This window comes from Pleurodeles waltl, unplaced genomic scaffold (assembly GCF_031143425.1).
Source record: "Pleurodeles waltl isolate 20211129_DDA unplaced genomic scaffold, aPleWal1.hap1.20221129 scaffold_84, whole genome shotgun sequence".
Lineage (NCBI taxonomy): Eukaryota > Metazoa > Chordata > Amphibia > Caudata > Salamandridae > Pleurodeles > Pleurodeles waltl.
The window spans coordinates 2,038,412-2,064,461 of record NW_027150398.1 but is presented as its reverse complement, the minus strand read 5'-3'; the positions used below and the strand labels follow the sequence as shown (position 1 = coordinate 2,064,461).

Sequence of the window (26,050 nt, the reverse complement as noted above, 5' to 3'; positions counted from 1 at the left end):
TTTGCCTCTTAAAGCTCCACATACCCATCTGCATTTTAGGAAGCAACTTAAAACTTGGCTCTTCTCACAGGCTCTGCCCCTCTAGCACATCCTCTTTTAATATCTATGCTGGATTGTTTTCTAACATCATTAATGGACGCTAGCGCCTAGACACCTTGGGGCAATTGAGCGCTTTACAAACTGTTATTAACCTGTCTTCTTCAATATCAGTTTTTATGCTTTAGCAGTTGCCTTGTACAGTTCAGATAAACCAAGTAACTGCACATGGTATAGTGCACCCGTGCCTCCTTTAACACCCCAAAAGGGCGATTTAATGCGATTCATACCACCATGTATTCAGAATGTCTTGCTGGTAAGCCTGAGCAGTGTTGAGCTGATGGACCAAGTTAGTATCCCATCTTCGCTGCCTTGTTCGTTTATGTAGTACAGAGAAATGTTGTGCCTCTTTGTCTCATGTCACACCCAGTGTATCTTTTATCCTATTTTACTTCTTTGTTGAGAAGGATGTTGCAGTAAGACAGACCAAATTCTTTCTTATGTTCTAATGAATATGAGTAACATCCTTTCAAGGCCTTTGTCAATACCAAGGACAGGTGAATGGATCTTTTTGTAAATTTAATCTGCTTAAAATGATTAATTTGTAAGAAATCAAATTGCCTCATTCTGTCAAGCAGGAAGAGCAATCCCACCACTTTTGAGACAATGAATGAAGACCATTTTTTTCTCTGTGTGCAGCTCTAGGATACAGTGATTGCCGCCTTCCACAATAGTGCAACTTAAACATCTCCTTGTGTTTCCAGCCATTCCAGGCCTTATTGGCCACCCAGAATTTCCAAGCTTGACCGGTGCCAGGCAAACATTTTGACAAATTTCTTCCCTCTTCTCGACCCTCTTCCAGCTGCCACAAATCAGTTTCAGGGGAGCAGCATTGAGTCCTGCAGAGCTCTCTAGCTGCAGTTTCAAGTTTATTTAAGACTCAACTCTGGGAACTTAGGACCTTGCATGCTGTTCTTGGCTAGCCTCAATGTCTTGGTGGCTACCAACAAATCCACTGCCAGGTTTCTGTATATAAGTGAATGATGTTTTTTCCCCATTCTTTTCCCAAGATCTTTTCTTCACATCTTTCATCGCGAGATGGGTTTCTTTCTGTAAACACCACTGCTGTTCATTACAATGGAAGTCCCTTGCTTGAAATGCCTGTGCACCTTCCACCAAAGCTGTGGCAACATTTGTAGCCCTCTCCAAGCACGCACTGGGCTGCAGAACCTGTCCCACACACACATTCTGATTAGGATGCTTTGCTGTCTCTCTGTACACAGTTTAGCCCTGAGGTCGAAGGAAACCTGTTAACCAAACTCGTAGGCTGCTCGATCCTGCCCTTTCCCCTCCTTCTTTGTATTGCTGGGCTGTGGAATCTTCCCACAGTCACATTGTGGCAGTAGGACAAGTGCTACCTTTGTGGTTAATGTTAGTCTGTAGGCTCTCTTCTCCTTCCAACACCTTTACACCTCCTCCTCCACCTCTGGTCAAAGCATGACAACACGAGCTTTGTCCGCAAGAGATAACACTGATGAGGGTGCGATCTTGGGCTGACCAGGGGGTCCGCGTTGCATATTTCTGTTCATGCATAAGCAGCGTCTGCTGCACAGTGCTCTGTATTGACAGTTCCAGGAAGCAGTTTCCAATCCTGGTACAAAATGGCAGGTTCTCTCATTGTAGTTTCTCTCTGTGCTTTTCATTTGGTCTAGTGTGACGCTTCACTACTACTGGGGTGAACTGTTCATACTTGTGAAGAGTGCGCTAATAGACATGTCAACATGCTTAACATTATTTGCATTTACAAACTGTCCATTCAGATTGGATTTGATTGTAAAGTATATAGATCTAAGGTTTGCGCAGGGATCTGTTTTAGATTGATTGAGGCTTCTACAGCCATGTTGTAACAGGACCCACTCTGTGTCTGTAGCAGCGGCTAAACCAGTCACCTTATTATACCCTTGATGCCTCATTACCCTCCCGTTGGTCACTACAGTCCCTCTCCTTGAGAGGCTTATTGGGTCCTGCTTCTGTACCCACTTATTTTCCACTTGCACACCCCATTATCGCCCCCTTTACTCAGTGTGAGAACAGAAGCGTGGCTTGAAAAACTAGTGGCACTCCTTCTGATTTTCGTTTCCACACCTCATTACCTTATGTTGCTTGGTTCTTCCATTCTTACCCATTTCCTTTCCGTACTCTCTTGTATTACTGTTTCATTCCCTGTAACTGCCCTTTGTGTGAAATGCTGTTGTCTGCTGTCTCCCGGATGAGTGTGCGTTTAGTGCTCGTTTGTTCACTGCTTGATGCTGCATTTCCTTTCAGCGAAAGGTTATCCTTTCCGTGCTTTTTCTTCCTACCTCTCCTCTACCCACCTCGGCTGGCATTGGTCGCCTACTTGTACTTTGGCTCGCTCCCGAGTTTTTGTTACAAATGTGCTTATGCAGCCAGTGACACGTGACATTTGAGATTGCCACTAGACCGTGTTTCTTAAAAGCGGGTATCCCTGGGAGCTGCAGAATTAGCCAGGAGTATCTTATTGAATTGTCTGCGCAGAGAAGTGGTCGCCAGAGACCATAGTCTTCCCCACCTCATCCAGGGCCACACTGAGCAAGGGAGGGATGAGTCTGAAAATGAAACAAATGGAGCGGTCCCCGACCATTATTGGAAGGGGACGAGTGGAGAATTGGGGCTCTCTTGAAATGACAAAAGGGACTATTGTGGAAGTGTTCTTACCTCTGTGCTTAAAAACGAGGAGGGGTGATGACTGCTCCCACATCGTGCCCAGAGCGGTCTTCACCAAGGAACCAGGAGCACACTGAATTAAGTTTGCTGCACGCCACCATTCCATGTTGGAAGAAAAGCAGTGCTCATTTCTTCCTGTTTTCAATGGAGTGATGGCCCTGGGGTTCTTGCCCAAAAATAAATTACACACAGTTTAACAAAAACGAGATGTTATTGAAACAGATGCATTTTTCTTGACTACACAAGTGCCCTGGACTCTCTTTCTAAAGTGGTGCTATACCGATAGACACAAACATTCAGAACCAAGCCTCTGTGTCTTCTGCAGTACATGACCCCTGATCTTCGTGCTATTGAGATGGTAATACTCAATATGTGAATACTGTGCATACTTCACTGATGTTGGCATCTTCGAACAACCTCCCCTCCTTTGTGATGTCATCAGATTAGTGGCTGCTTGTCTGAATGCTTCTCTGAAAACAAAGGTCTTGTCTATTAATAACCTCTGCTGCTGCTTTAAGTACCAATACTTAGAGCCCATTGCTTATCATTGGCTGACTGTCTTGTCAGTCTCACTTGATAGCGTTTTATTTAATGACTTGCGCTGCTCTTCTTTTTGCCCCTCCCATTGAGCATAGCTTCTAATGAATTTGATTTCTCACCTTTAGAAGATACCCAGACGCCAGACTGGATCCTTAAACTTTTTAGCAGTGCTTTCACATGCTGCTCAGCTCCATGTTGGCTCCATTCTGAACCAGAAGTGATGGGTTGGAGCTGCATATAAGTGCAACCCAGGGCATGCTGATGTCATTTCCTTTCTTTTCAAGCCTTTGAAGGAAGATTTAGTGCTCTTTTCCCTTTTTTCTTAGGTTTTCAGCTCCGTGTTCAAACAATGCCCTGACTGTCGGAAAGATGTCGAGAATAGACTCATGCGAGGTGTGTCTTTGGTTTTCGGGCTTGGGCCATGATTAAGTCATGTGAAGAATGCCCCCTCATGCACCCAAAGGTGATCCTGGACTGTGATGCAACACTGCTTGTCGCTGAATATTGAAACATGTCACAGACCTCTTATAACTTCCACCCCAAGTCAAGGATGCAGACCTGCTGTTGCGTTCGATCCTGGGACAGATCTTCCTTGCGTTTGAACTCATCAGCTGAATCGAAGTTGAAGAGGAACATAGGAAGGCAAATCGAGGCTCAACTCTGTCCCACCACTTTCTTTCAAAAGAAATTGCCAGGGTGTCAAGGTGGCAGTCGGTCTCTCTCCCGATCCCTCTTTGAGGAGCAGAATCTCCAAATGATTCCAATGTACCTTGAGTCCTCTGGGTCATCCGCGACAGCACAGCGAGTTGTGTCCTTTAAAGATTTCATGTAGCATGTTTTTGGCTCTCCTCAGGCTCCCTCTGGTGCGCCTTCAGGCACCAAGGATCTGCAGTGGCCTCCAGTCAGGTCACGGTTGTCGGATCTGCCCTCAGTCCTTTTAAACCCCTAGAACCCGTCTTAGGTTCTGTAGCGACTCCAGTGCAGACTTCTGTTCTGGCTCAGAGATCTATGCCGGTCTCTATTTTATTGGCTGTAATATCTCCATCACCAGTGCCAATGGGCATCTGCTGCTGACTTAGATGTCCGACCTCGAACCCAATCTGTCTCGACCCCGACCAAGGTTGTGCTCCATCTTTGATCCAGTGCACCCGGTTCCTGTACAGCTCAATTCTGCCATTGTACCAGTACTGTCATGGGGCCATCATCAGAGGCTTCATTGTTTTTGTTTTGTTCGGATTCAGACCGGCGTCTACCCCCAGGAGATTACAGTGGTAATGATAGGAACTGTAGGAAGCTGGCTTTTTATGTAGTGTGCCAATGTAGGGGTACACAGTGCCAAAAGTCCAGATGACCCTTATTGGTTGATGGGTCTTACTTTAATAATCCCAAGTGGGCTAGTTGTGGTAGTGTGGTCGAGCAGCTTAAGCTTATCAGAGGGGATTGTTGAGCATTTGTTGTCCGAACACAGTCAATAAATAAGACACACTCAAAAAGAAATCCAAAACCAATTTAGAAAAATAACACAGATTTTTATATATATTTAGACACCAAGATCATCGATATTGGGTAAGTAGTTTAGGTGTTAAAGATTGGATAAGAAAAACAATGAAAATAACGGGTGTCTGATTTGCGGCATGAGCCTCGAACACAGTAATGTTATCCTATGGGAGAAACATACACTGCATACATATACTTGTGACCCTTTCTGGAGGGTGCCTTTTGGTGCTTCAGGTGCTTAGAGGTCAAGGTCCAAGAAACCACCTGCAGTTTGGTGCTATATGCCCTGGTGAGTCTGGCTGCACAGGTGCTGATCGCGTTGGTAGCTTTGAGCGCTGTGCGTTAAAGTCAATGGCAGGGTACCTGTAACAAAAAGGCTGCAAGGTGGGACTTGGGGACAAGTCTGGCGGAAACCAAAGGGGACTCAGCTCTTGAGGGTCTCTGTGGCATAGGGACTCAGTCGGTTTATGTAAACCTGGGCTGGGAGGCTCAGGTGCAGAGATGTTTGGTTCCGTGAGTCACTGTAGTCAGATGCTCTCACTTTGCTTGAGTGACCTGGAGAGGGTAAGAAAACAGAACAGCTTGGCCACTCGTCGGTGGGTCAGCTTCAGCCGGGGTGGTGTACGGGCTAGACACTCAGCAAGCCTTGGTTGCGGCAACTGCTGTGGTACCCAGGGTATTGGTGAAGGGAGGCTCCTGAAGGATCTAGCTTCCTGAAACTCGCTGGAGAGACTGTGCTGATCTCTTGGAACCACGGGGACCTCCTTCTGATGAGATCCTCCCTCTGTGAGCCCGACGGCCAGCAAAACGAAGTATTTGGCAGACTCTGTCGGTGCCTGCAGATGCAGGGGCATGGCTCCTCCACTCCAAGGGAGATGTTAGCTGGTTGTTGAAGTGCTGGGCAGGCCTCCAAGTGTTGGGGAGGATGCACAGCTTTTGGATAAGTCGAGTCGGTGCAATTGTCGAGGTCTCCGCCGCAAGGCAGGGTTTGGCGCCAAGTCCAGGGGAAGCCCTCAGTTCTTGTTCTTCTTTGTCCTTCTTCGGGTCCCTAATAGACGGACCTGACCTCTTGGTTTCAGGGGACCCTGTGAATTTAGGGGCGTTTATGGGAGTGTAGGGCACCCCTTTGGTGACAACACCCCCATATGCCTACTTCCTGTTGAGAGTTCCTAGTTTCACCAAAAACAAGATGAGGAAACCCTTCCTTGGCTGTGCACATCAGGTAGCCCGCCTTAGGGGTGTAACTGGCCTAGAAGTGCAACCCCCTCCTGAATATCTAATTTCTCGCCTACTCTGGTGCCAAATGGGCCTCAGGGCAGGGGGTTGTATTCCCCAGGTCTTGACCTGGACGGAAGCCTGGCTCTAATATTAAAGGTGTCAGGGGCTTTGAAGCCCCTGGACTTCATATGCTAAATTTCTAGACATCCTGCTGGATGTGCTTAATTGCTAGGATCCTGTGATCACCTTCCTCCGGCATTCATTGTTCTTGGCCTCTGAGAGCACTGGCTGTGACCTGCAGGGGGTCAGGAACTTGTCTGTGGCGGCAGCTGGTCGATACCAGTCAGCCAGCACACTAAGATATTAGTAGGTACCGCCTGGGTGCATCTCTTAATAAATCAGGTACTGGCATCAGTACAGATTTATTAAGACGAGGTGTTTGATACCAAATCAGTTTTGATGCAGCCATCATGTAGCTGGGTAACTGGTAATGACCAGTGCCCAGTAACATATCCTTAAGAAGGCTGGCTGATTGCTTGTAATATCTAACAATGGAACTAGACATCACAGGGGCCTATCTGCTCATGCAAATGGACCCTCACATATAATATAATGTAACCTGCCCTAGGGCTCCAAGGCCTGCTTGGAGGGGGACTGGCACATACATATATATATGCAGTGTACCTTGGCATGACAGTGAGTGTGCCATGTCTTGTTTGCACCATTTCACACATCATGCAGTGGCAGTCTGTGTGCTGTTTGTGTGTGGGTCCCTTATGGTGGCACAGTCTGTGCTGCAACCCTGGGAGTCTCTCTTTGCCCTACGTGCCAGGGGTACCATTTACTAGAGACTTAGAGGAGTGCTAAAGTTCTTGGCAGTTGGTTTACAATTATCGTGTTTTAAGGGAAAGGATACTGGCACTGAGGGCCTAGTTAGCAGCGCCCCAGTGCACTTAAGGCCAAAAAGCATCAGTACTAGGGCAAAAAGTGGGGGAGGCTGTGTTAATAAAGGCACTTTACTACTGCATTACAATGGTGTAGGAAGTTGGCTCTGTATGTGCTATTTCAAAGTAAGGAATAGCATGCACAGAGTCCAAGGGTTCCCCTTAGAGGTAAAATAGTGGTAAAAATAGATAATACTAATGCTCTATTTTGTGGTAGTGTGGTCGAGCAGTAGGCTTATCCAAGGAGTAGTGTTAAGCATTTGTTGTACATACACATAGACAATAAATGAGGTACACACACTCAGAGACAAATCCAGCCAATAGGTTTTTATATAGAAAAATATCTTTTCTTAGTTTATTTTAAGAACCACAGGTTCAAATTTAACATGTAATATCTTGTTCGAAAGGTATTGCAGGTAAGTACTTTAGGAACTTCAAATCATAAAAATTGCATGTATACTTTTCAAGTTATTGACAAATAGCTGTTTTAAAAGTGGACACTTAGTGCAATTTTCACAGTTCCTGTGGGAGGTAAGTTTTTGTTAGTTTTACCAGGTAAGTAGGACACTTACAGGGTTCAGTTCTTGGTCCAAGGTAGCCCACTGTCGGGGGTTCAGAGCAACCCCAAAGTCACCACACCAGCAGCTCAGGGCCGGTCAGGTGCAGAGTTCAAAGTGGTGCCCAAAACACATAGGCTAGAATGGAGAGAAGGGGGTGCCCCGGTTCCGGTCTGCTTGCAGGTAAGTACCCGCGTCTTCGGAGGGCAGACCAGAGGGGTTTTGTAGGGCACCGGGGGGGACACAAGTCCACACAGAAATTTCACCCTCAGTAGCGCGGGGGCGGCCGGGTGCAGTGTAGAAACAAGCGTCGGGTTTGTAATGGAAGTCAATGGGAGATCTAGGGATCTCTTCAGCGCTGCAGGCAGGCAAGGGGGGGGTTCCTCGGGGAAACCTCCACTTGGTCAAGGGAGAGGGACTCCTGGGGGTCACTCCTCCAGTGAAAGTCCGGTCCTTCAGGTCCTGGGGGCTGCGGGTGCAGGGTCTCTCCCAGGTGTCGGGACTTAGGATTCAAAGAGTCGCGGTCAGGGGAAGCCTCGGGATTCCCTCTGCAGGCGGCGCTGTGGGGGGCTCAGGGGGGACAGGTTTTGGTACTCACAGTATCAGAGTAGTCCTGGGGTCCCTCCTGAGGTGTTGGATCGCCACCAGCCGAGTCGGGGTCGCCGGGTGCAGTGTTGCAAGTCTCACGCTTCTTGCGGGGAGCTTGCAGGGTTCTTTAAAGCTGCTGGAAACAAAGTTGCAGCTTTTCTTGGAGCAGGTCCGCTGTCCTCGGGAGTTTCTTGTCTTTTCGAAGCAGGGGCAGTCCTCAGAGGATGTCGAGGTCGCTGGTCCCTTTGGAAGGCGTCGCTGGAGCAGGATCTTTGGAAGGCAGGAGACAGGCCGGTGAGTTTCTGGAGCCAAGGCAGTTGTCGTCTTCTGGTCTTCCGCTGCAGGGGTTTTCAGCTGGGCAGTCCTTCTTCTTGTAGTTGCAGGAATCTAATTTTCTAGGGTTCAGGGTAGCCCTTAAATACTAAATTTAAGGGCGTGTTTAGGTCTGGGGGGTTAGTAGCCAATGGCTACTAGCCCTGAGGGTGGGTACACCCTCTTTGTGCCTCCTCCCAAGGGGAGGGGGTCACAATCCTAACCCTATTGGGGGAATCCTCCATCTGCAAGATGGAGGATTTCTAAAAGTTAGAGTCACCTCAGCTCAGGACACCTTAGGGGCTGTCCTGACTGGCCAGTGACTCCTCCTTGTTATTCTCATTATTTTCTCCGGCCTTGCCGCCAAAAGTGGGGCCTGGCCGGAGGGGGCGGGCAACTCCACTAGCTGGAGTGTCCTGCTGGGTTGGCACAAAGGAGGTGAGCCTTTGAGGCTCACCGCAGGTGTGACAATTCCTGCCTGGGAGAGGTGTTAGCATCTCCACCCAGTGCAGGCTTTGTTACTGGCCTCAGAGTGACAAAGGCACTCTCCCCATGGGGCCAGCAACATGTCTCGGTTTGTGGCAGGCTGCTAAAACTAGTCAGCCTACACAGATAGTCGGTTAAGTTTCAGGGGGCACCTCTAAGGTGCCCTCTGTGGTGTATTTTACAATAAAATGTACACTGGCATCAGTGTGCATTTATTGTGCTGAGAAGTTTGACACCAAACTTCCCAGTTTTCAGTGTAGCCATTATGGTGCTGTGGAGTTCGTGTTTGACAAACTCCCAGACCATATACTCTTATGGCTACCCTGCACTTACAATGTCTAAGGTTTTGTTTAGACACTGTAGGGGTACCATGCTCATGCACTGGTACCCTCACCTATGGTATAGTGCACCCTGCCTTAGGGCTGTAAGGCCTGCTAGAGGGGTGTCTTATCTATACTGCATAGGCAGTGAGAGGCTGGCATGGCACCCTGAGGGGAGTGCCATGTCGACTTACTCATTTTGTTCTCACTAGCACACACAGGCTTGTAAGCAGTGTGGCTGTGCTGAGTGAGGGGTCTCTAGGGTGGCATAATGCATGCTGCAGCCCTTAGAGACCTTCCCTGGCATCAGGGCCCTTGGTACCAGAGGTACCAGTTACAAGGGACTTATCTGGATGCCAGGGTGTGCCAATTGTGGGATCAATGGTACATTTTAGGTGAAAGAACACTGGTGCTGGGGCCTGGTTAGCAGGGTCCCAGCACACTTCTCAGTCAAGTCAGCATCAGTATCAGGCAAAAAGTGGGGGGTAACTGCAACAGGGAGCCATTTCTTTACAAATGGTCACAGTTAATGTATGGATTTAGAGGAGGCCAGTGATCCTGATACTTCCCCTGATATGTGGTTGGTTCCCCACCCTCAGTTGAAGAGTGTTTGCTTTCCTATTGTAGTTCGACGTGCTGCTGAGGTACCGGACCTAAATGCCTTCTGTGAATGTTAAAATGAAGGTCCTTACAGAAGTTCTTGGCCCACATCCTCTGAGCCCTTACTGTACCGGCATCCAACGAAACCCTAACTGATTGGCACTTGGTTTAAGCCTTGCTCTTGCCTGCCATTAAACAGTTAGGTAACCCGGTGGTCAGCACAGAGCAGTGCCAGGATTGGAGACCATCCTACTTCCAAGAATTGGGTGCTCCAGGCTTCCGCTAGCAGGGTGAACCCCTTTTCATTCAGTGTGACAAACTGCCTCCAATAGCCCTTTCCCGTGGAGCTAATTAGAGGGTGCCAGATGCGGAGCGAGGACTGAGTTGTTACCCCCACTATTTCCTCATGCTAAAGAAAGATGGAGACCTTCGTCCCTTTTTATGTCTTCACCCTTTGAATGTATTTTGTGCAGGATGCCAGATTCAAATATTCATGCTAGCCCAGGTTTTGTCTTCCCTGAATCCGGGCGAGTGGATGGTGGCCTTGAACCTGTAGGATGTGTATTTTCATTCACCGGTCCTGCAGTCCCACAGACTTTACCTGTGGTTTAAGGTAGACCAGGTCTGTTTTCAGTGTGCTGTGCTTGCTTTCGGTCTCACCAGCGCCCCTCGGATGTTCATGAAACTGATTTGGTTGTCGCCACCCATCTTCAGAGTTTGAGAGCCCCAGTTTCCCTAACATCATGATTGGCTTTCCTCAGTCCGGGACCTCCTCCAGACAACAGCAAACCTCCTGAAATCATTGAGGGTTCTTGATCAATGTGCCAAAGTCACACTAGACTCCTTTGCAGAGGCTTACTTTTATAGGTGCTGACTTGGACACTCTGAATTACAGGCCTTCCCTCCCCACACAAGGAGTTCAGGACGTTGTGATTCCACTCTTTCACCTTTGGCCTTAATGAGAGCATTTCTATGGCTTCTGGGCTTTTTAGCCTCCTGCATCCTGCTTGTCCACCATACCAGGTGGCGTGTGCTGGCTCTGTAGTGGTCATTTAAATCTCAGTGGGCCCAGCTTCAAGGGACCTCTTGGATTCATCCAGGTTTTGGAGGAGACGGCAGGTGTTCTGCAGTGGTAGTTGCTAGAATGCAATTTGTCCAGTGGCCGGACCCCTCTTCCTGCCCTACCCAGATCTGATGGTGGTAACAGACTTGTTGCTGCTGGTTTAGGGAGGTCAACTGGGGAGGTGTGGCTCAGAGATCAAGGCAGATACCCTGCTCCATATCAGTCAGTTAGACTTGCAGGCCATTTGCCTGGTGCTAAAAGCATTCATAACATCCGTCCAGGGGAGGCTGGTACAGCCTCTTCAGACAACACCACTGCCATGTGGTACTGCAAGAGGCAGGGCGGAGTGGGGTCCTGGATCTTGTGGCAAGAGGAGCTGTACCTCTGTAGTTGGCTAGAGCAACAGGGCATCTCCCTGATCGTGAACCACCTGAAAGGATCATTAAACACCAGTGAGTGAACTCTGCTGGCTGTGCCTGGTGAATCATAAATGACAGCTGCACCCCAAGGTGGCATGGGGCATCCTCCAACAGTGGGGAAAACCCTGCCTGGATCTTTTTGGCTCTGTAGAATGCACAGTGTAAGGAAATGCCTCCTTGGCATGGTTGCCCCCTGACTTTTTGCCTTTGCTGATGCTATGTTTACAATTGAAAGTGTGCTGAGGCCTGCTAACCAGGCCCCAGCACCAGTGTTCTTTCCCTAACCTGTACTTTTGTATCCACAATTGGCAGACCCTGGCATCCAGATAAGTCCCTTGTAACTGGTACTTCTAGTACCAAGGGCCCTGATGCCAAGGAAGGTCTCTAAGGGCTGCAGCATGTCTTATGCCACCCTGGAGACCTCTCACTCAGCACAGACACACTGCTTGCCAGCTTGTGTGTGCTAGTGAGGACAAAACGAGTAAGTCGACATGGCACTCCCCTCAGGGTGCCATGCCAGCCTCTCACTGCCTATGCAGTATAGGTAAGACACCCCTCTAGCAGGCCTTACAGCCCTAAGGCAGGGTGCACTATACCATAGGTGAGGGTACCAGTGCATGAGCATGGTACCCCTACAGTGTCTAAACAAAACCTTAGACATTGTAAGTGCAGGGTAGCCATAAGAGTATATGGTCTGGGAGTCTGTCAAACACGAACTCCACAGCACCATAATGGCTACACTGAAAACTGGGAAGTTTGGTATCAAACTTCTCAGCACAATAAATGCACACTGATGCCAGTGTACATTTTATTGTAAAATACACCACAGAGGGCACCTTAGAGGTGCCCCCTGAAACTTAACCGACTGTCTGTGTAGGCTGACTAGTTTTAGCAGCCTGCCACAAACCGAGACATGTTGCTGGCCCCATGGGGAGAGTGCCTTTGTCACTCTGAGGCCAGTAACAAAGCCTGCACTGGGTGGAGATGCTAACACCTCCCCCAGGCAGGAATTGTCACACCTGGCGGTGAGCCTCAAAGGCTCACCTCCTTTGTGCCAACCCAGCAGGACACTCCAGCTAGTGGAGTTGCCTGCCCCCTCCGGCCAGGCCCCACTTTTGGCGGCAAGGCCGGAGAAGATAATGAGAAAAACAAGGAGGAGTCACTGGCCAGTCAGGACAGCCCCTAAGGTGTCCTGAGCTGAAGTGACTCTAACTTTTAGAAATCCTCCATCTTGCAGATGGAGGATTCCCCCAATAGGGTTAGGATTGTGACCCCCTCCCCTTGGGAGGAGGCACAAAGAGGGTGTACCCACCCTCAGGGCTAGTAGCCATTGGCTACTAACCCCCCAGACCTAAACACGCCCTTAAATTTAGTATTTAAGGGCTACCCTGAACCCTAGAAAAATTAGATTCCTGCAACTACAAGAAGAAGGACTGCCTAGCTGAAAACCCCTGCAGAGGAAGACCAGAAGACGACAACTGCCTTGGCTCCAGAAACTCACCGGCCTGTCTCCTGCCTTCCAAAGATCCTGCTCCAGCGACGCCTTCCAAAGGGACCAGCGACCTCGACATCCTCTGAGGACTGCCCCTGCTTCGAAAAGACAAGAAACTCCCGAGGACAGCGGACCTGCTCCAAGAAAAGCTGCAACTTTGTTTCCAGCAGCTTTAAAGAACCCTGCAAGCTCCCCGCAAGAAGCGTGAGACTTGCAACACTGCACCCGGCGACCCCGACTCGGCTGGTGGCGATCCAACACCTCAGGAGGGACCCCAGGACTACTCTAAGACTGTGAGTACAAAAACCTGTCCCCCCTGAGCCCCCACAGCGCCGCCTGCAGAGGGAATCCCGAGGCTTCCCCTGACCGCGACTCTTTGAATCCTAAGTCCCGACACCTGGGAGAGACCCTGCACCCGCAGCCCCCAGGACCTGAAGGACCGGACTTTCACTGGAGAAGTGACCCCCAGGAGTCCCTCTCCCTTGCCCAAGTGGAGGTTTCCCCGAGGAACCCCCCCCCTTGCCTGCCTGCAGCGCTGAAGAGATCCCTAGATCTCCCATTGACTTCCATTACAAACCCGACGCTTGTTTCTACACTGCACCCGGCCGCCCCCGCGCTGCTGAGGGTGAAATTTCTGTGTGGGCTTGTGTCCCCCCCGGTGCCCTACAAAACCCCCCTGGTCTGCCCTCCGAAGACGCGGGTACTTACCTGCAAGCAGACCGGAACCGGGGCATCCCCTTCTCTCCATTCTAGCCTATGTGTTTTGGGCACCACTTTGAACTCTGCACCTGACCGGCCCTGAGCTGCTGGTGTGGTGACTTTGGGGTTGCTCTGAACCCCCAATGGTGGGCTACCTTGGACCAAGAACTAAGCCCTGTAAGTGTCTTACTTACCTGGTTAACCTAACAAATACTTACCTCCCCTAGGAACTGTGAAAATTGCACTGTGTCCACTTTTAAAACAGCTATTTGTCAATAACTTGAAAAGTATACATGCAATTTTGATGATTTGAAGTTCCTAAAGTACTTACCTGCAATACCTTTCGAATGAGATATTACATGTAGAATTTGAACCTGTGGTTCTTAAAATAAACTAAGAAAAGATATTTTTCTATATAAAAACCTATTGGCTGGATTTGTCTCTGAGTGTGTGTACCTCATTTATTGTCTATGTGTATGTACAACAAATGCTTAACACTACTCCTTGGATAAGCCTACTGCTCGACCACACTACCACAAAATAGAGCATTAGTATTATCTATTTTTACCACTATTTTACCTCTAAGGGGAACCCTTGGACTCTGTGCATGCTATTCCTTACTTTGAAATAGCACATACAGAGCCAACTTCCTACATTGGTGGATCAGCGGTGGGGTACAAGACTTTGCATTTGCTGGACTACTCAGCCAATACCTGATCACACGACAAATTCCAAAATTGTCATTAGAAATTGATTTTTGCAATTTGAAAAATTTTCTAAATTCTTAAAAAGACCTGCTAGGGCCTTGTGTTAGATCCTGTTTAGCATTTCTTTTAGAGTTTAAAAGTTTGTAAAAGTTTGAATTAGATTCTAGAACCAGTTGTAGATTCTTAAAAAGTATTCCAACTTTTAGAAGCAAAATGTCTAGCACAGATGTGACTGTGGTGGAACTCGACACCACACCTTACCTCCATCTTAAGATGAGGGAGCTAAGGTCACTCTGTAAAATAAAGAAAATAACAATGGGCCCCAAACCTACCAAAATACAGCTCCAGGAGCTTTTGGCAGAGTTTGAAAAGGCCAACCCCTCTGAGGGTGGCAACTCAGAGGAAGAGGATAGTGACTTGGAGGAAAATTCCCCCCTACCAGTCCTATCTAGGGAGAACAGGGTCCCTCAAACCCTGACTCCTAAAATAATAGTCAGAGATGCTGGTTCCCTCACAGGAGAGACCAACACCTCTGAAATCACTGAGGATAGCCCCAGTGAAGAGGACATCCAGTTAGCCAGGATGGCCAAAAGATTGGCTTTGGAAAGACAGATCCTAGCCATAGAGAGGGAAAGACAAGAGATGGGCCTAGGACCCATCAATGGTGGCAGCAACATAAATAGGGTCAGAGATTCTCCTGACATGTTGAAAATCCCTAAAGGGATTGTAACTAAATATGAAGATGGTGATGACATCACCAAATGGTTCACAGCTTTTGAGAGGGCTTGTGTAACCAGAAAAGTGAACAGATCTCACTGGGGTGCTCTCCTTTGGGAAATGTTCACAGGAAAGTGTAGGGATAGACTCCTCACACTCTCTGGACAAGATGCAGAATCTTATGACCTCATGAAGGGTACCCTGATTGAGGGCTTTGGATTCTCCACTGAGGAGTATAGGATTAGATTCAGGGGGGCTCAAAAATCCTCGAGCCAGACCTGGGTTGACTTTGTAGACTACTCAGTGAAAACACTAGATGGTTGGATTCAAGGCAGTGGTGTAAGTAATTATGATGGGCTGTACAATTTATTTGTGAAAGAACACCTGTTAAGTAATTGTTTCAATGATAAACTGCATCAGCATCTGGTAGACCTAGGACCAATTTCTCCCCAAGAATTGGGAAAGAAGGCGGACCATTGGGTCAAGACAAGGGTGTCCAAGACTTCAACAGGGGGTGACCAAAAGAAAGGGGTCACAAAGACTCCCCAGGGGAAGGGTGATGAGACAACCAAAACTAAAAATAGTAAAGAGTCTTCTACAGGCCCCCAAAAACCTGCACAGGAGGGTGGGCCCAGAGCCTCTTCACAAAACAATGGGTACAAGGGTAAAAACTTTGATCCCAAAAAGGCCTGGTGTCATAGCTGTAAACAGCATGGACACCAATCTGGAGACAAGGCCTGTCCCAAGAAAGGTTCCACTCCAAACTCCCATCCAGGTAACACTGGTATGGCTAGTCTCCAAGTGGGATCAACAGTGTGCCCAGAGCAAATCAGGGTCCACACTGAAGCTACTCTAGTTTCTGAGGGTGGGGTGGATTTAGCCACACTAGCTGTCTGGCCGCCTAACATGCAAAAATACAGACAGCAACTCTTAATTAATGGGACTAGAATAGAGGGCCTGAGGGATACAGGTGCCAGTGTCACCATGGTGACAGAGAAACTGGTTTCCCCTGGCCAATACCTGACTGGAAAAACTTACACAGTCACCAACGCTGACAATCAGAGAAAAGTACATCCCATGGCAATGGTTACTTTAGAATGGGGAGGGGTCAATGGCCTGAAACAGGTGGTGGTCTCCTCAAATATCCCAGTGGACTGTCTGCTTGGAAATGACCTGGAGTCCTCAGCATGGGCTGAGGTAGAACTAAAAACCCATGCAGCAATGCTGGGTATCCCTGAACTGGTGTGTGTGAAAACGAGAGCACAGTGCAAGGCACAGGGTGAACAAGTAGAGCTGGAGTCTGGAAGAATGGCCCAGCCTACCAAGAGAACAGGAAAGTCAGTTGGGAAACCAACTGCAACACAGCAAAAGAAAGGGAACCTCTCTTCTCAGGAAGAAGTTCTGCCCTCTGAGGGAACTGAGCCTTTGGAGCTTGAACCTTATCAGGTTGAGCTCTTGGGCCCAGGGGGACCCTCAAGGGAGGAGCTGTGTAAGGGACAAGAAACCTGTCCCTCTCTTGAAGGCCTTAGGCAGCAAGCTGCTGAAGAGTCCAAAGGCAAGAAAAATGGAACACATAGGGTCTATTGGGAAGATGGACTCCTGTACACTGAGGCCAGAGACCCCAAACCTGGTGCCACTAGGAGAGTGGTAGTGCCTCAGCTGTTCAGGAAGTTCATCCTAACATTGGCCCATGACATTCCCCTTGCTGGACATTTGGGACAAACCAAGACGTGTGAGAGGTTAGTCAACCACTTCTACTGGCCCAATATGTCCAACATGGTTAAGGAGTTTTGCCTCTCCTGCCCCACCTGTCAAGCCAGTGGTAAGACAGGTGGGCATCCAAAGGCCCCCCTCATTCCACTTCCAGTGGTGGGGGTTCCCTTTGAAAGAGTGGGTGTGGACATAGTTGGTCCACTAGAACCTCCCACAGCCTCAGGAAATATGTATATCCTGGTAGTAGTGGATCATGCTACCAGGTATCCTGAAGCTATTCCCCTTAGGTCGACTACTGCCCCTGCAGTAGCCAAGGCCCTCATTGGTATCTTTACCAGAGTGGGTTTCCCTAAGGAGGTGGTGTCTGACAGAGGTACCAACTTCATGTCAGCATACCTAAAGCACATGTGGAATGAGTGTGGGGTGACTTATAAATTCACTACACCATACCATCCACAAACTAATGGCTTAGTTGAGAGATTCAACAAGACATTAAAGGGCATGATCATGGGGCTCCCAGAAAAGCTCAAAAGGAGATGGGATGTCCTCTTGCCATGTCTGCTTTTCGCTTACAGAGAGGTGCCACAGAAGGGAGTAGGATTCTCACCCTTTGAACTTCTGTTTGGTCATCCTGTAAGAGGACCACTTGCTCTTGTTAAAGAAGGCTGGGAGAGACCTCTCCATGAGCCTAAACAAGACATAGTGGACTATGTACTTGGCCTTCGCTCTAGAATGGCAGAGTACATGGAAAAGGCAACCAAAAACCTTGAGGCCAGCCAACAGCTCCAGAAGTTTTGGTATGACCAAAAGGCTGCACTGGTTGAGTTCCAACCAGGGCAGAAAGTCTGGGTTCTGGAGCCTGTGGCTCCCCGGGCACTCCAGGACAAATGGAGTGGCCCTTACCCAGTACTAGAAAGGAAGAGTCAGGTCACCTTCCTGGTGGACCTGGGCACAAGCAGGAGCCCCAAGAGGGTGATCCATGTGAACCGCCTTAAGCTCTTCCATGACAGGGCTGATGTCAATCTGTTGATGGTAACAGATGAGGATCAGGAGGCAGAGAGTGAACCTCTCCCTGACCTTCTGTCATCAGACCCAAAAGATGGCACAGTAGATGGAGTGATCTACTCAGACACCCTCTCTGGCCAACAGCAAGCTGATTGTAGGAGAGTCCTACAACAGTTTCCTGAACTCTTCTCCTTAACCCCTGGTCAGACACACCTGTGTACCCATGATGTGGACACAGGAGACAGCATGCCTGTCAAGAACAAAATCTTTAGACAATCTGACCATGTTAAGGAAAGCATCAAGGTGGAAGTCCACAAGATGCTGGAATTGGGAGTAATTGAGCGCTCTGACAGCCCCTGGGCTAGCCCAGTGGTCTTAGTCCCCAAACCTCACACCAAAGATGGAAAGAAAGAGATGAGGTTTTGTGTGGACTACAGAGGACTCAATTCTGTCACCAAGACAGATGCTCATCCAATTCCAAGAGCTGATGAGCTCATAGATAAATTAGGTGCTGCCAAATTCTTAAGTACCTTTGACTTGACAGCAGGGTACTGGCAAATAAAAATGGCACCTGGAGCAAAAGAGAAAACAGCATTCTCCACACCTGATGGGCATTATCAGTTTACTGTTATGCCCTTTGGTTTAAAGAATGCCCCTGCCACCTTCCAAAGGTTGGTGAATCAAGTCCTTGCTGGCTTGGAGTCCTTTAGCACAGCTTATCTTGATGATATTGCTGTCTTTAGCTCCACCTGGCAGGATCACCTGGTCCACCTGAAGAAGGTTTTGAAGGCTCTGCAATCTGCAGGCCTCTCTATCAAGGCATCCAAATGCCAGATAGGGCAGGGAACTGTGGTTTACTTGGGACACCTTGTAGGTGGAGGCCAAGTTCAGCCACTCCAACCCAAGATCCAGACTATTCTGGACTGGGTAGCTCCAAAAACCCAGACTCAAGTCAGGGCATTCCTTGGCTTGACTGGGTATTACAGGAGGTTTGTGAAGGGATATGGATCCATTGTGACAGCCCTCACTGAACTCACCTCCAAGAAAATGCCCAAGAAAGTGAACTGGACTGTGGAATGCCAACAGGCCTTTGACACCCTGAGACAAGCAATGTGCTCAGCACCAGTTCTAAAAGCTCCAGATTATTCTAAGCAGTTCATTGTGCAGACTGATGCCTCTGAACATGGGATAGGGGCAGTTTTGTCCCAAACAAATGATGATGGCCTTGACCAGCCTGTTGCTTTCATTAGCAGGAGGTTACTCCCCAGGGAGCAGCGTTGGAGTGCCATTGAGAGGGAGGCCTTTGCTGTGGTTTGGTCCCTGAAGAAGCTGAGACCATACCTCTTTGGGACTCACTTCCTAGTTCAAACTGACCACAGACCTCTCAAATGGCTGATGCAAATGAAAGGTGAAAATCCTAAACTGTTGAGGTGGTCCATCTCCCTACAGGGAATGGACTTTATAGTGGAACACAGACCTGGGACTGCCCATGCCAATGCAGATGGCCTTTCCAGGTTCTTCCACTTAGAAAATGAAGACTCTCTTGGGAAAGGTTAGTCTCATCCTCTTTCGTTTGGGGGGGGGTTGTGTAAGGAAATGCCTCCTTGGCATGGTTGCCCCCTGACTTTTTGCCTTTGCTGATGCTATGTTTACAATTGAAAGTGTGCTGAGGCCTGCTAACCAGGCCCCAGCACCAGTGTTCTTTCCCTAACCTGTACTTTTGTATCCACAATTGGCAGACCCTGGCATCCAGATAAGTCCCTTGTAACTGGTACTTCTAGTACCAAGGGCCCTGATGCCAAGGAAGGTCTCTAAGGGCTGCAGCATGTCTTATGCCACCCTGGAGACCTCTCACTCAGCACAGACACACTGCTTGCCAGCTTGTGTGTGCTAGTGAGGACAAAACGAGTAAGTCGACATGGCACTCCCCTCAGGGTGCCATGCCAGCCTCTCACTGCCTATGCAGTATAGGTAAGACACCCCTCTAGCAGGCCTTACAGCCCTAAGGCAGGGTGCACTATACCATAGGTGAGGGTACCAGTGCATGAGCATGGTACCCCTACAGTGTCTAAACAAAACCTTAGACATTGTAAGTGCAGGGTAGCCATAAGAGTATATGGTCTGGGAGTCTGTCAAACACGAACTCCACAGCACCATAATGGCTACACTGAAAACCGGGAAGTTTGGTATCAAACTTCTCAGCACAATAAATGCACACTGATGCCAGTGTACATTTTATTGTAAAATACACCACAGAGGGCACCTTAGAGGTGCCCCCTGAAACTTAACCGACTGTCTGTGTAGGCTGACTAGTTTTAGCAGCCTGCCACAAACCGAGACAATATTGCTGGCCCCATGGGGAGAGTGCCTTTGTCACTCTGAGGCCAGTAACAAAGCCTGCACTGGGTGGAGATGCTAACACCTCCCCCAGGCAGGAATTGTCACACCTGGCGGTGAGCCTCAAAGGCTCACCTCCTTTGTGCCAACCCAGCAGGACACTCCAGCTAGTGGAGTTGCCCGCCCCCTCCGGCCAGGCCCCACTTTTGGCGACAAGGCCGGAGAAGATAATGAGAAAAACAAGGAGTCGTCACTGGCCAGTCAGGACAGCCCCTAAGGTGTCCTGAGCTGAAGTGACTCTAACTTTTAGAAATCCTCCATCTTGCAGATGGAGGATTCCCCCAATAGGGTTAGGATTGTGACCCCCTCCCCTTGGGAGGAGGCACAAAGAGGGTGTACCCACCCTCAGGGCTAGTAGCCATTGGCTACTAACCCCCCAGACCTAAACACGCCCTTAAATTTAGTATTTAAGGGCTACCCTGAACCCTAGAAAAATTAGATTCCTGCAACTACAAGAAGAAGGACTGCCTAGCTGAAAACCCCTGCAGAGGAAGACCAGAAGACGACAACTGCCTTGGCTCCAGAAACTCACCGGCCTGTCTCCTGCCTTCCAAAGATCCTGCTCCAGCGACGCCTTCCAAAGGGACCAGCGACCTCGACATCCTCTGAGGACTGCCCCTGCTTCGAAAAGACAAGAAACTCCCGAGGACAGCGGACCTGCTCCAAGAAAAGCTGCAACTTTGTTTCCAGCAGCTTTAAAGAACCCTGCAAGCTCCCCGCAAGAAGCGTGAGACTTGCAACACTGCACCCGGCGACCCCGACTCGGCTGGTGGCGATCCAACACCTCAGGAGGGACCCCAGGACTACTCTAAGACTGTGAGTACAAAAACCTGTCCCCCCTGAGCCCCCACAGCGCCGCCTGCAGAGGGAATCCCGAGGCCTCCCCTGACCGCGACTCTTTGAATCCTAAGTCCCGACACCTGGGAGAGACCCTGCACCCGCAGCCCCCAGGACCTGAAGGACCGGACTTTCACTGGAGAAGTGACCCCCAGGAGTCCCTCTCCCTTACTTGAGTGGAGGTTTCCCCGAGGAACCCCCCCCTTGCCTGCCTGCAGGGCTGAAGAGATCCCTAGATCTCCCATTGACTTCCATTACAAACCCGACGCTTGTTTCTACACTGCACCCGGCCGCCCCCGCGCTGCTGAGGGTGAAATTTCTGTGTGGGCTTGTGTCCCCCCCGGTGCCCTACAAAACCCCCCTGGTCTGCCCTCCGAAGACGCGGGTACTTACCTGCAAGCAGACCGGAACCGGGGCACCCCCTTCTCTCCATTCTAGCCTATGTGTTTTGGGCACCACTTTGAACTCTGCACCTGACCGGCCCTGAGCTGCTGGTGTGGTGACTTTGGGGTTGCTCTGAACCCCCAACGGTGGGCTACCTTGGACCAAGAACTAAGCCCTGTAAGTGTCTTACTTACCTGGTTAACCTAACAAATACTTACCTCCCCTAGGAACTGTGAAAATTGCACTGTGTCCACTTTTAAAACAGCTATTTGTCAATAACTTGAAAAGTATACATGCAATTTTGATGATTTGAAGTTCCTAAAGTACTTACCTGCAATACCTTTCGAATGAGATATTACATGTAGAATTTGAACCTGTGGTTCTTAAAATAAACTAAGAAAAGATATTTTTCTATATAAAAACCTATTGGCTGGATTTGTCTCTGAGTGTGTGTACCTCATTTATTGTCTGTGTATGTACAACAAATGCTTAACACTACTCCTTGGATAAGCCTACTGCTCGACCACACTACCACAAAATAGAGCATTAGTATTATCTATTTTTACCACTACTTTACCTCTAAGGGGAACCCTTGGACTCTGTGCATGCTATTCCTTACTTTGAAATAGCACATACAGAGCCAACTTCCTACACACAGTCACAACATCTGTGCTTTAGAGTTTCCAAGAAAGCTCTTTCTATGATGTTCATTCCAGCTAGAGTGAAGCACAGGACTCCTGTAAGCCTTTCCGCCTCTCCTGCATAGAACTCTGAAGATCAGGAATGACTGGGCCCAAGTCATCCTAATGGCTCCAGTTTGGGCTAGGAGAGTGTGGAACCCGGAACTTCTGAGCATCTGTCTTCCGATCAGGCTACTGCATCAGGAGGATCTTCTTTTGCAGCAGCAAAAACTGCGTTCTGCCCCCTAACCTGCATAACGACGGAGATTGTGGATGTCATCTTTTATGAAGTCCATTCACAACAGATGTTGGGAATGATTTGTGGCTTGGTGTGGAGTCTGCAGGGCAAATCTTTTGCAAGCTACACTTTTGGATACTTTGTGGTTTGTTTTGTCTTTGACCCAGCAAGGTCTTGTAGTGGGCACTATCAAGTTATTTTTGGCTTTTTAAGCTTTTTTGCATTTGCCAGACCAGCTGTCGTTGGTTAAATCACCTGTTGTGATGCCGTTTCTTAAAGGTTTGATATGTGTTCCCTCCCAAACCACTTGTGATGCCACAGTGGAAACTTAATGTGGTCTTGATGTCCTCATGTGTACGCCCCCTGAGCCTTTGCACAACATTCCTCTGCGTCCTCTGACCTTAAAAACTGTTCCCTCATTGCAATTCATGAAGCACTACTGCTTCGACCGCAAGATCTGTTGAAAGGACCTTTTTAGACTGAGGCCACATTCCAGACCCTCTGCCTTTGGCAGGTATAGCTTTGGTATCTGCTCAAAAGTTGAGAAATCAGTGGTTAGAAGTATCCATCAGAGGAACAGGTTATTTAGGTAACGCTCTTTCTGGTGAATACTCTACCCATCTCCATGTTCAGTGGTCTCGTCCATCTTCCATCTAACAAGATCTGGAATTAGAGCTCCGCTCAATGGTACCACTAATTATTTTGTTCTCTATGCCAGAGGGTGTGGCAAGAGTCAAGTAATAAACTGATGTCAGCGTGCAGGGGTGGTGCTGAATATGCGGTTTCACTCTGTCCCCTCATGGGCGCCACCTAGCCACTGCTGAGGACGTTTCTGGGTCCAGTCTTGCGCCTGGGGCTGTTCTAGGGTAGGAATCTGCAGCTGTAGTACCCACCAGAATTAATGTTACTGAAGGCAAGTAACTTCTTTCCCGCCCTTTGATCTGGGGGCTTATATTCTCTCATTTTGTTTGTAGCACTCTGAATGTTTGTTTTCTTCCTCTCTAACCCGCGTGCTGCTCTCACAATCACACATCTGCCACCTGTGTTTCTTCCCTCTGCTCGCGCCGCCTGTTGCTTTCCCCGACTCTCATCGCCTCCCTCAGGTTCTTTTACTTTTTTTATCCTCTCCGCAAGCTCTTCCATCGTTCAGCTGCATTAACCTGCTTACCCCCATCCCTCACTGTCCACTTTTTTTTCTTCTTCATTTTGTCATCCCGTTGCGTCGACCATGTTTTTCTTTACCTATGTTCTTTTACATTTTTTGCTGAACAGCATCAGCAACAAGTACTGTCAAAGGCAAAAGGTCGGCCAATGGCTTCCAAAGGCGAGACCTCTTAGCTTTGCCAATGCTTGTTTTAATTAAAGCCTTCACACTGATTTGTCACTTAAATGGGTTTAAATGGTTTTACAGGCTCCCTAAACTTTGAAGTCAATACGAGCCACTGAAAGAAAGGCATGTTTTGCTCCATCCAGCTTGAGTGCAGAGTTTTCAGTGGACTAAGTTTGGGATTTTCTTTCACCTGTGACATGTATGTTTTTCAATATCTAGAGCGATGACCGATGACACAGGCGCAGCATATCCAGTGGTGGAGGAGTCTCAGGAGGTGTGCACCACATCGTTTTCCACCTCTCCACCGTCACAGGTAATCAAAAGTGTCTACGTGCTGGAACATTTACGTGTGTTCTCACCCTCGGGCCTCTTGAGCCTCCTTGGAAGACCTACAAGTGGGGCTGTAGGTTGCTGGGGTACATCACTTGACATAAAGGGCCGCTCAAGGTAACAAATCCTCAGCTTTTCATTTATATAGTTTTAAACCAACTTCAGGACTTCTAAGTAGGGAAATGTTGACTCCATCTAATTGATACACACGGATTAAAATAAGTGAGCAATGCATGTTACTGTGCTTCAGACGAAGGAACAAATCCCAGGTCACTGATCTCTTGAATCGTGGAGGTGTGGGACATAGAATTCCTCATATTGGGGCGATCAATACTCTCAAATAACGTGGAATATCTTAGCTGTATGTTAAATCTTGAACGTTTTTTTATATGAAATATCTTAAAAAGAACGTTATTAGAACAATTTCTGTTAAAAAGCAACATTGTTTTTGTAAAACTCTAGTTAGAATTCAGAGGTCTCTGAGGTTACCAAGTGGGTTGATACTCTGGTTATTTTTTCAGTCCTTAGGTTTAACCTGAGGATACATCCGCATTGTGTTAGGTATTGTAAAGCCTTAGCGAAGCCACATTCTTGAGTTAGGATGAAAGTCACACGGCGGAGCACGCTCTAAGCTGATGCGTCTGCTTTGTGGACCAAGGATCCCTGGCACTCCCCTTTGCCGTTTCTGGAAGCACGCCCCTCCTGCGGTGGGAAAACCAAATACATGTACGAACAGTATGTTCGATGGCATCTGTCGCTGTAGATACGCATGTTCTGCAATAGCTCGCCATCTGGTGTTGGGTCGGAGTGTTACAAGTTGTTTTTCTTCGAAGAAGTCTTTCGAGTCACGGGACCGAGTGACTCCTCCTTTTGTCTCCATTGCGCATGGGCGTCGACTCCATCTTCGATTGTTTTTTTTCCGCCATCGGGTTCGGACGTGTTCCTGTCGCTCCGAGTTTCGGAACGGGAAATTAGCTAGTTTCGGAAGATTTTCGTCGGTATTGTTGCGTTCGGGATCGGCGTACTTAGATTCCACACCGCATCGAAGATCGAAGAGCTCCGGTGCCCTTCGGGGTAGTTTTTCGATCCTCCGTCGGGGCCTGGTCGGCCCGACCGCGTGCTGAAGAACGCCGATGGAACGGACCCCGTTCCGTTTCTGCCCCAAATGCCACAATAAATACCCTTACACAGACCAACACTTGGTCTGCAACCTGTGCCTGTCACCTGAGCACAGCGAAGACACTTGCGAGGCCTGTCGTGCGTTCCGGTCCCGAAAAACACTCCGAGACCGTCGAGCCAGAAGACTTCAGATGGCGTCCGCACCGACAGCCCAACGGGAGTTCGAGGAACAGGAAGAGGAAGGTACCTTCTCGATCCAAGACTCAGACTCCGAAGGATTCGACGATACACAAACCGTGAGTAAGACGTCGAAATCCACTCACAAGAACATTTACAAGGCCCAGGGGACGCCACTGCCACCAGGCCATGGCTCGACCCATAAATTCGGTGACCGACCGTCGGCACCGAAAAAGGCCCAAACAGTGCCGAGATCGTCCGACTCCGGTCGAGACACCGGCACGCAGCCTTCTCGGGACCGAGAAAGTGCTGGAAACAAGCCTCGACACCGAGATGCCGGTGCCGACACGGCTCGACGCCGAGACAGCGGCACCGAAACAGATCGACGCCGAGAGGTTTCGGCCCCGAAAAAGAAGAGAGTCACCTCGGAGCCGAAAAAACACGCAGACAGGGTTTCGATGCCGAAACAAACTGCAAACGACCCAGCTTCAGGCTCTTATACAGAACAGCACTCGCTAACCTCCCAAATGCAGAAGCATAGGTTTGAGGAAGAGCTGCAAGCAACTGATGTGGACCATACGCAAAAGCGTATCTTCATACAGCAGGGGACAGGAAAAATAAGCACCCTTCCCCCCATTAGGAGAAAGAGAAGGTTGGAGTTCCAGACGGAACAGACACCACAACCAAAAGTGGTGAAAAGAGTTACCCCACCACCCTCTCCTCCGCCTGTGATTAACGTCTCACCAGCACAAACTCCATCACACTCCCCAGCTCACACCACCATGAGCCAGGGTGACCAAGATCAGGACGCATGGGACCTATACGACGCCCCAGTGTCAGATAACAGTCCGGAGGCATACCCTACAAAGCCATCTCCACCAGAAGACAGCACCGCGTATT

The 26,050-nt window shown here is 48.9% G+C and overlaps 1 protein-coding gene across 8 annotated transcripts in view; it reads left to right on the top strand.

The window, feature by feature from the left end:
• LOC138281254 (autophagy-related protein 13-like) overlaps positions 1-26,050 on the top strand; it is a 363,183-nt gene that overhangs the window by 199,058 nt on the left and 138,075 nt on the right. For all 8 annotated transcript variants that reach the window (XM_069219574.1, XM_069219575.1, XM_069219579.1 and 5 more), the window contains one exon: positions 23,744-23,837. In XM_069219574.1, coding sequence (XP_069075675.1) covers positions 23,744-23,837 — 94 coding nt within the window. The remainder of the gene's footprint in view (positions 1-23,743; positions 23,838-26,050) is intronic.